This window comes from Peromyscus californicus, unplaced genomic scaffold (assembly GCF_007827085.1).
Source record: "Peromyscus californicus insignis strain IS unplaced genomic scaffold, ASM782708v3 Scaffold_11__1_contigs__length_118956290, whole genome shotgun sequence".
In the NCBI taxonomy this organism is placed as follows: Eukaryota; Metazoa; Chordata; class Mammalia; order Rodentia; family Cricetidae; genus Peromyscus; species Peromyscus californicus.
Window position 1 is genome coordinate 27,833,177 of NW_026294402.1, and position 10,937 is coordinate 27,844,113.

Sequence of the window (10,937 nt, forward strand, 5' to 3'; positions counted from 1 at the left end):
ACTTCGCCACAGTTTCTGCCCCTACGCTGCCTGCTGAGAACGTACACTGGTTTCAGTGTAAGGTTATACACCCAGACACCTCCAGTGTAGATGTTCTCTGTGCCATAGAAATAAGAATCGAAAGGCCATTAGACCAGGAAAGCCTCTGGATCATGGTGTTAATTGAAATTTCAATTCTAAATTTATTGGGAACCAGAATTTATTGGTAGAACAGGTACTCTCAGGAAGGCCTGGACCGAGACCAAGTCTGAGAACTTGAGTCAAAGTTGATTTCATGAGAGGTAGAGCAGGTCCTTCTGGCTCTCTCACTATGTGGAAGAGTCTGGCCTGGTCTATCTGCCGGGGATTGTACCCAGGATTCTGGAGGGAGCTGTCCCATGTCTTCAGACAGTGGCCTTGTGTGTTGGGCAGTCCTGGGTCTCTTCCTCACCATCAGAATGAACTGCTGCCTGAAGAAGGCACAGAAAGCCTGTAGACATCTACTGGCATCTCCAGATGCAGGCCATTGTTTGTCCAGCTGCAGGCCATTGTCTGTGCTGGCTCAAGCCATCTAACCTGTAGAAGGAAGCAGAGCTTGCTTGCTTTTCTTTTCTTTCTTTCTTTCTTTCTTTCTTTCTTTCTTTCTTTCTTTCTTTCTTTCTTTCTTTCTTTCTTTCTTTCTTTCTTTCAGAGACAAGAGTTTCTCTGTGTAGCCCTGGCTGTCCTGAAACTCTCTGTAGCCCAGGCTGGCTAACCTCAAACTCACAGAGATCTGCCTGCTTCTCCCTCCTGAGTGCTGGGATTAAAGAGGTGTGACACCCACCACCCGGCAAAGCAGAGCTTTGGATGGTATCACATCTTCACCTGCACTCACAGTTACCTCTTAGTTCCACCAACGTTTTGACCATTTCTGAGCTGCTGTCCAGGACATTGAATGGCACATCTAGTCACACCAGTGACCCTCAGATTCAATCCAATGTGCCCTGCGCCCTCTCCATTGACTACCCCCTCATATCCTTCCAGTCTCCTCTTGGTGCCTTTGCATAGGCTCTTCCTCTACCCCAAAACTTCTTCTCTCCCCACAAATCAGACCTCTCGTCTTGCTCTCTTACTAGCTCCAACCATTTGTGTGATTCCTCACACAGAGTGAGGAAACGTGCGCCAAGCTGCCCCTCCCGCACACGGTGAGCAGGTGTTGAAAGCATGTTTGCCTTCTCTCGCTATTTACAGCAGTTCTGAGTGTGCTAGGGGGCTTGAACACAAAGCTTCTTCTAAGCTTTTTGCTTGTTTTTCTGCTTTGTGACCTTGAACGACTTGCATAACATCTCTGGACCTCAGTTCTCAGGCTCTATTATGAACTATTATGAAGTCCAAATGCAGCTGATACAAGTAAGGGACTTTGCCGGGCGGTGGTGGCGCACGCCTTTAATCCCAGCACTCGGGAGGCAGAGCCAGGCGGATCTCTGTGAGTTCGAGGCCAGCCTGGGCTACCAAGTGAGTTCCAGGAAAGGCGCAAAGCTACACAGAGAAACCCTGTCTCGAAAAACCAAAAAAAAACAAAAAACAAAAAACAAAAAACAAACAAACAAACAAACAAACAAAAAAAAAAACAAGTAAGGGACTTCTGTGTCTGTGCTTGGCTTTTAGGGTCCCAAGATGTCACTAAGTAGTACCTCTCTTGTGCTCCAGGGGGTGCTGTACACACAGCATGCAGCAGGGTCTCCTGGGGCAATCTGCTGGTTAGAGAAGCCTCCCGCCCCCGCCCCCCCCCCTTTTTTGGTTACTCTTCCCATATTCTCACTTTTTAAGGCTGGGGGAGGGGTTGGGGGATTTTATCTTCATGCATTTTAGGACAAGAGTCTCCATTTTTAGCTTTCTTCCCCTGTCGACTCAGGCTCAGTCTACTCACAGGCAATAAGGCAAATCTTTCCCTTTGTAGAGCGCTGTGCTCTTGGGCCTAGATGGGAAGATTGCTAAGAAAATTCCTGGCGGAGTCTTGGGAGCTTCTACTGTGTGCTTGCCAGTTTCATGTCCCCCAACCCTCTAGAGGGGGAGGTCTATTCTCTGCTACCATCTTCATAGACCCTGGGGAAGTGCTCCTCTTAAAAACTCCGGACAAAGCAGAGACCAAGTGTCCTGCTTCGCAAGGTTGTGCATGCCACCATGTCCAAAGGACCTTAAGACACAGCTGCACCAGGAAATCTGCTGGGAAGCCACACAGGAGAAGTTCCCAGCATCCAAACCACTGCCGTCTACCACAGCAAGCACGTCCTGCCACCAAGGACTGGTAATACCTCACAGACATCTTCCCTGAGTGCAGCTTTGTCTGTTTCCAGCCTGGCTCGTGAAAAGGAATGACAGAGTTCCCAGAGCCTCCCACTGGGGCCAGAAGCAGAGATCTTTGGTGATTGTCTCAGGATGCACAGTGACCCCATCAAGAAGTCAGCTAGACAGCATCTGAAACCTGAACTTGCAGGCTTTAAATCGTGGCAATGGCCTTTTGTGTACCATTTAGTAGCTTCCATGATTCTCCACGTCTTCATAGCAAAGCATATCTGTACAGAGTGGTGAATGCACACATGACTTCTGCAAGCACGCAGCCAATAGTGTCAGTTTTCACCATTTGTACCTCACAGTTTAGTCACTGAGCTCCAGGTATCTGCCAGTCTCTGCCCTAAAATCTTCTGGTTGTTGAGTTACTCAATTGGCTTTTTTACATGGGTGCAAGGGACTTGAACTCAGGTCCTTATGCTGACATAGCAAGCACTCTTACTCCTCAGACCTAGGGTGGACAGAGCGCTTTTGTCGACGATGTTTGAGACACTGTTTGCCCACCCAAACCTGACTGTGGGTACCAGGCAAGAGACTGCCTTTTCAGAGAACAAGTGTATGTATCAGTGATGCTGGTCACACTCTAGTTAGTTGCTATGGCAGCAAGATCAGCATCGTGCCTAGGTACCAGGCCTCTGAGCAGCCTTGCTAAGAAAAGGCTCTGCCTTTGTTATTGACAAATCCTTCATGAATCATCTTTGCTTTTCCTAGGCCTACTCCTCCTATTAGGAAGTGGGCCCTGAGGCCAGCAGCATTCATAGCTGCAGCATGTGGCCAGAACCTTTCCCTCCCTGTTAGGAGCCTTTTCTCCTTTGGTGCAGTTACAGTTTGACCATGTGGCAGTCCATGGTGGTAAGAGTCAGTGGCACTTGGCTAAACTGCTGTGCTGGTTTCCATTTGGGAACCATCAATAAATATTGCCACTGTTTGTCATAAGCTCTAGGGACATTGTGTATTCTGCTCCAATGACATTTGGAAGGATAACATCAGAGCCATCTCACAGAGGCGGAAACTGAGGCTCAGAAGAGCAGGGTGACTTGCTCAGCTCACCTGATCACTGAGTGGCACAGCTGATGTTCAAGTTCAGGCCTGTGGACACAAGCTGGAACACTTCTCCTTTGCCAAGCTGCTTCTGGCCGTTGTCTGTTCTGGGTACATTCTTGGCCCAAGTCTCCTATCTTCCTATAACTTCCCAGGCAAAACACACCAAGTCATTCAGATAATGGGACTGCAGCACCCCCAGAGCACTGTGTGCCTGTGAAGGCACTGATACCACTAGACCATGTGGTTCCCTCTAGCTTGTTCCCAAACTCCCTTCTGGCAGGAGAGAGGGATCCTGGAAGGCCTATGCTGCATTCACACCCCAGACAGACTACTCCAGTTTCCTGGTGGAGAGATCATGAAGCACACTTACTCCTCAACAGTGACATATTTTCCCATGCATTACCCAGTCTAGCCTGGCAAAGGCATGGGCCTCAGATGCCTAGTCACACACCTGGGATGTAAGGCTGGGGAGGACTGAGGCCAACTGATCTCTCCGAGTTCTACCCTAAATTAACTAGATGCTCACTTATGCCAAGGACGTCAGAGGTTAAGTTCTGACATGCCCAAACAAAGGCCTCCCACTCCATGGACTCTAGACAGATGAGAGGCAGCTCAGAAAGTCATGTGATTTGAGGGTCCACGGGCTCTGTAGATTTGCAGATCCACCTGGGAGGCTGTTCTCAGCCATCCTGAGATGATTTCCACAGAAAAGAGGAAGTCCTCTACGGAAGCAATTACATGTTTGTTTTTTGGGCTCTTTTTAGCAAAGATGTGCTCAAGAGGCCATGCTTGACACAGAGCCTCATGGGTACCATTTTAGTTCAGTGCATGACAATCACTGAGTGACTTCTCTGGGAACAGCTGCAAAGCAAGGGCCATTTCTTCTTTGTTCCTATAATGGCACCTGGTACTTAGAAGGTGGTCAATAGGTGGAACACGTGCTTATTGATTAAGACAGCTGAGGGGATGCCCGAGTCCCGGGGATGCATTACTGTGGAAGATCCGGAGACGTTTGTTGATGTCAATTGATTCTTGATCTGAGACAAGGCAGACCAATTTCATAGCAACTTGAAGTTCTTTTGCATTAGAGTTACCAGGGGACTATGGAAAAATCACTTGACATCTGCTTTTGGACCACCTAGTTCACATTTCCTACTCCAAGATAAAAAATTGACTCCAGAAATACCCTAGAGTTAGCTGAGCTTGTATAGGAGCTGTGAAGAGTCTAGTTAAAAGGCGCAATAGCCCTTGTAATTTGAACTCAGGAGATACAAGCATTGACCCTTGTCTCTCTTACACAGCAGCCACTGAGCAGCCAGCCAGGGCTGGGAAAGGGGCAGAGTGATAAGTGCTCTAAGAATCTCCCGCTCCAACACAGAGGGTTATTGGGCGGATGCCCCCAAAACAACCTCTGCATGCAGGTTCTTATGAGCAAGAAGAGCCGGTTTCGCTGGAGTGGATGCTGCATGCAAATGAGTATGTTTTTACAGCGACGACGAGCTGGCTCTGGAGGAAGATGCATTTGCTTTCAAGGACCCTTAGGCAGAAGTGTTTCAGGCTGACTTAGAAGCGTGGATTGTCTCTGTAGCTCCGATAGGATGAGTGGTCATTTCAGAACCAGCTCACCCTGTGGGTCTGCAGCAAAACCAGAAATGGTTACCCAGGACTGGGTGATTGGCCCCTGCCTGACTTTCCAGCCCTAGGCTGCAGCAACCCCTTTAGCACGCTAGTATGTGTTACCCTCGATCTTTTTCTTCTCCCATGCCCTTGCTTTTCTTCTGTTGCTCCTGCCTAGGCCATACACACACACACACACACACACACACACACACACAGTTAAATGCAGGGTAGTCACTGTTACACATCTTACAAGGGATTTCTAAAAAAAAAAAAAAAAAAAAAAAGCTCTCCTGGAGGAGGAGCTGATGGTGACTGAGCAGTATGGGTAACCATTGGTTCTCAACATTTACAAACACATCCATCTATTTATTTGTCACAACTCAGCAGTTGTTTGTGGAGTTCTTGCTACCTGTGGCTCTAACACATCTTCGGGGGTGGTGTCTGTGTCACTGTTCTGTTCTCAATAGGCGTTCCCTAGAGGGTACTTGCTGTTTCATATCACAGTGACAGCCCTCTCTGTCTGTCTGCTCATGGACTCATCCGTTCCTCTCCCTTAGGCCACCTGGGAGATGCATGTTGACAAGGACCATCAGCCATTATTTCTGTGATGTCTAGCACAGTGGCTGATACATAGTGTCAGCATCTCCCTATGGACTAATGATAGATGAATACGTTTAATATATACAGAAAGGTGTTTGCAGTTGGTCAAAATGCATCCTCAGAGGGTGAATCCACAGTTAATGGAAAATCTTGTAGAAAAGTCGTACTTCTAGGGTTACATAAACCATAATGAGTTCCAACATACTCAGCTCACCTCCCCATCTGACTGTGAGCCCCTTGAGAACAGGAAGAGTTCTGTTTGTCTTTCAGATCCTAAGGAATAAGCAGACAGCCAATGAACAGGAAGTGTCGGGGAAAGTCTTGCTTTCTCCAAACATCCTATTTACAGAACAAGAATGCTAGGGCATAAAGAGCAAGTGGCAATAATGCAATCCACTTGTTTTTCCAGCCACCAAGGATACCTGGGTAAATATTAGCTAATGTGCAGCCCTTTGCTTGCTATTAAGATTTACTGATTTCAATAGAAAGCAACCTAAAAGCTGGGGCGCATTATATAACCTGAGACACCGGCACTAATCTCTAATTGCCTAGTCGCTCATAAATGCACATCGGCTCTGTCTGTGGCTAGATTAAATGGCAAAGTGGGATCTGCATGACAGCAGATCTACCGTGTGACTGATAGGTTTGGTTAGTGGATGGATTTACTTGCTTCCTTAGTTCTCCTCATTCTTTCAACAAACAAATCAAGATCATCGCTAATCCAGTATGTGTAAAGTGCACCTCCAGTAAAGTCCAGTTTTTCCTGATGAAACCCCACAACAATATCTCAGTTTCTTACGTAACAGTGGCTGTTGTATAGAGATTAATGTGGTGTCTTGTTTCTTCCTGGTGTGATCTTACTCTTGTCTTGCAAACATGTCCCCATCTATGCCTGTCTCTCCATCCACCTGTATCTTTGACCACTTGGAAAGGTTACTATTTGGTATGTTTCAGAAAATTGACTGGGAGATTGATGATAACTAATTGTTTCTAGCCAAAAGTTATTTGGCACGACTTAGGAGAACAGCAGGAGAGCCATAGAGCGTAGCAAAGGAGAGGGGGGCCATGCTGGGATCCAATCCACGTCTGCTGCCCAGGACCTCAGCTGCTGGTTTGTCATGTCTTAGCATGACGGTATTCAAGTCATGTGAGGTTTGAAGTATATATATATATATATATATATACACCTAGCTCCAGGCTTGGTCTGAATACAATCATTTGTGTTGGTTTAAACCACACGACTTCACTCATTAACTGTTGAAAGCTAATCCAAATATGCATCATCCAGAAGCTTAAGAATCATTAATGTGGCTCTAAAAGAAGCCAGACAGCCCCCAACAACACCACTGCCTTGCTTTGCCCACCATGGATGCTTCAGATCGGAGTGTGTTCAGAGTGCTGGTAAGTGCAGACAGTCTGGGGGAAGCACTGTGGGCCGCTGGCTGCTCCTGTTTTACCACCTGTAAGGCCAGAGAGTGGATGTTTTATTTGGTTGGCACAGTCATGGAAAACCCAAATGTATTGGGGATATGTCTTCGCTTTATAGACATACCCTTCCCCTTCAAAGTGAAGCACATTTTCGAAAGGTTGGGGAACGGTGGAGGGGACGAAAAGCTTGGAAGGTGATTTTTCAGAAGTCATCATGAATGATAATGTGTGGCGAAGATGTGGGTTCCACGGGTAATGCGGGTCTTAGAACTGGTAATAATTGAGAGCCAATCTGTGAGGAAGTATGAGCTTCCACAAACCTGAACAGGAACATCTGTCACCAGAAAGTATGGGCCAGGCTACACCTAGGTGAATGGGCATTGGGAGGGAGTAACCGGAGAAGAAGCTTTTGCCCTGTGTGTGCCCCACCTGGGGCCATCCTCTAGTCTGATTCTCGGGAACTTGGGGTGGATGAGGGATGGATAGAGCGCTCTGAGTGTGTGCATAGCTTATGTGGCTCTCTTGGTAACTCTTTATTGTTCTTATTTTTAGAGCCTGGCCTTTATATTTCCCAACAGCGCTATGGCTGTGTAGTATTTCCACTGCTTCTACTGTGTGGCCACTTGTATTTCACCTGGGTTAAGGCTGGGAGTGAGACACTGAGGAATATCGCTTTTGTTTAAAATGTGTCTTTAGGCTGGTTTCGCTTCCTAGTTCTGATGAGCAAACACATTTTTTCAAGGGGGATTTTGAGATCTATTTTAAAAAAATTTTGCATTTAATAAAATAATACCACAAAGACAGTGCTAACCACAATGGGCACACCTTGATTTTTTTTGGGGTGGGGGAAGAGGAAGAGGTATTCTAGGCTTAAGACCCTTGAGTTTCACTGCTGTTGGCTGTTTAGGGGAAATCCCCATCTCTGTTTGGCTGGAAATCTCTCTCTCTCTCTCTCTCTCTCTCTCTCTCTCTCTCTCTCTCTCTCTCTCCTTCCTCCCTCCCCCTCCCCCCAACACCTGCCCTTGATAAGAAACCAGTGAGCAGACAGTTGTTCTTAAGGGCCTCAGCTAGTCACTGCATTACCCCACTTATGCTGATGGAGAGAGTGCTAAGCACTCAGTCTGAACTGGCAGGTGAGATTGAGGAATGAGTTAAACATGCTTCTAGCTTCATAGAACATACATGCAGGTCAGGTGAAGTCAGTGTTCATCAGCTTGGAGCCCAGTGGAGGGGAGTGGAATGTCAATGGCCACCCTCACTCTATTTCTGTGGGAAACTTTGGCAGAGTCTGTGAGATCACCTGAAGTCAAAAGGAATTTAACCAGTCCTGTCTTCAAGTGTTCCTGGGAAGCACAACTTTAGGATAGAGTATTTGACAAATGAGCCCAAGCATGACTGGAGGTGTCCCAGAAGGAAGGCAGTGAGCTGGAGGGCCACTTCTATCTGGACATGGGTTAGGAGTATGACTTTGGAGAAGTCATCTAAATTTTTTCCATCTTAGTTCCTTCATTTAATAAAGGAAGGAACCGAAATGGGTCAGGATGTCTCTTGATGTATTGGTAGAGCAGACAAGACAATTTAGGGGACATATTGATATTTTGATGAGTTTCCTTTTTTCAGTTACTTATTTTATATATCACAAAAATATGAATAGTGCTCTGGGCTTATGATTTCACAAAAATTGTTGTATAGCAACAGATTAAATTTCAACACAGAAGAGATGATTACTTGCTCAATAATATCCAATAAGTAAAAGTGCAGATGATAATGGGTCACCCCATTTTTAAGGCCCTGTGGGACTGACTGAGGTCAGGAAATACTTGAACATATTAGCAATTAGTAACTTTCCACTTGGTGTCTCCTCCACATTCTATGTGACATAACGGCTGTGGATGATTTACAGTGGCACCCCGAACAAACTAGTGGCTTTGTGCAAATGGTTAGCAAGCCTGATGATATGAATGTTTTTATCAGAGATGGCCGAGTCTGTACGTGAGTCACCTAGATCAGCACTGCTACACTATAATCTCATCTGCCCTCTGCTGTGTTTTCAGACCAGGGCACTGACGGAAAGGATGTTCAAACATCTTCGGAAATGGTTTGTCACTCACGTTTTTGGGCGGTCTCGGCAACGAGCAAGGCTGGTCTCCAAAGATGGAAGGTGTAACATAGAGTTTGGCAATGTAGATGCGCAGTCACGGTTTATATTCTTTGTGGACATCTGGACAACTGTGCTTGATCTCAAATGGAGGTACAAAATGACCGTGTTCATCACCGCTTTCTTGGGGAGCTGGTTCCTGTTCGGTCTCCTGTGGTATGTGGTAGCCTATGTTCATAAGGACCTCCCAGAGTTCTACCCTCCTGACAATCGTACCCCTTGTGTGGAGAACATTAATGGCATGACCTCAGCTTTTCTATTTTCTCTGGAGACTCAAGTGACCATAGGCTATGGATTCAGGTTTGTGACGGAACAATGTGCCACTGCCATTTTCCTGCTTATCTTCCAGTCCATTCTTGGAGTGATCATCAATTCGTTCATGTGCGGTGCCATCTTAGCCAAGATCTCTAGACCCAAGAAACGTGCTAAGACCATTACATTCAGCAAGAATGCAGTGATCAGCAAGCGTGGTGGGAAGCTTTGCCTCCTCATCCGAGTGGCTAATCTTAGGAAGAGCCTTCTGATTGGCAGTCACATATATGGCAAGCTTCTGAAGACTACCATCACTCCTGAAGGAGAGACCATTATTTTGGACCAGACCAATATCAACTTCGTAGTCGATGCTGGCAATGAGAATTTATTCTTTATCTCCCCGCTGACAATCTACCATGTCATTGACCACAACAGTCCTTTCTTCCACATGGCCGCAGAAACGCTTCCCCAGCAGGACTTTGAATTAGTCGTCTTTTTAGATGGCACCGTGGAATCCACCAGTGCCACCTGTCAGGTCCGCACGTCCTACGTCCCAGAGGAGGTGCTTTGGGGCTACCGTTTTGTCCCCATAGTATCCAAGACCAAGGAAGGGAAGTACCGAGTGGATTTCCATAACTTCGGTAAGACGGTGGAAGTGGAGACCCCTCACTGTGCCATGTGCCTTTATAACGAGAAGGATGCCAGAGCCAGGATGAAGAGAGGCTATGACAACCCTAACTTTGTCTTGTCAGAGGTCGATGAAACAGATGACACCCAAATGTAGCAGTGGCTCTTTCACCTACAAAAAGCCTTCTGTGAACGAATGGCCCGCTGTGTTCTGAAGCAACCAAGAGTTGGGGGTGTAAAAGCAGGATGAGAAACTGCAAAGTCTGCCAGCATAGTCACCCCTGAACCCCATGGCTATGACTCTACAGCACTCATAGCTCTACAAGGCCGCAGTAGAAAGCATATGATGGACAAATGTGTCGGAAGCTGGCATGTGGAAGCCATAGGAACCCACTTGGAATCTTCACTATGATTGTGTGAACTCATGCAGTATTGATGGGAACAAAATCATCCAAGGTCACATGGACGAGCAATGGAGATACTTCTAGAAGACTCCTGGAAGAAGTTAGGAGCTTTATATAGCTTCGGGAACCAGCCATATTTCCCATTTGATTCTATGGATTAGAAAGATGCCACTTTCATCTTAAAATAGACTTTTATTAATGGAAAAATCTGTCCCCTGAGTTGGGGGAAGTGAGCCAACCAATCACTGACAATATGAGATTGTCATACAAAGACTCTTACCTTGTCAAGCTCTTGTGTTTGAAGCCTTCATCTGAGTCCGGGTCACATGTTTCAGAAGGGTAAAGTGTCATCCAGTGACCCTGCACCTCTCTGACCCCAAGGTAAAGAGGAACAAGCTTTGTGACTTACCCAGATTCTGGGGCTCATGTAGAATTTGGCCTGAGCGATCTCCTGTGGTACATTAAACCGAGGCCAAGTCCATTCTCTGGACGCT

At 46.6% G+C, this 10,937-nt stretch overlaps 1 protein-coding gene across 1 annotated transcript; it reads left to right on the forward strand.

Annotated features, from left to right (window-relative positions):
- Nucleotides 1-6,939: 6,939 nt before the first annotated feature.
- Kcnj1 (potassium inwardly rectifying channel subfamily J member 1) lies at nt 6,940-10,196 on the forward strand. The gene is made up of 2 exons (XM_052727501.1): nt 6,940-6,975; nt 9,057-10,196. The coding sequence occupies exons 1-2, from the start codon at nt 6,940-6,942 to the stop codon at nt 10,194-10,196; spliced, it is 1,176 nt and encodes a 391-aa protein (XP_052583461.1).
- Nucleotides 10,197-10,937: the final 741 nt, after the last annotated feature.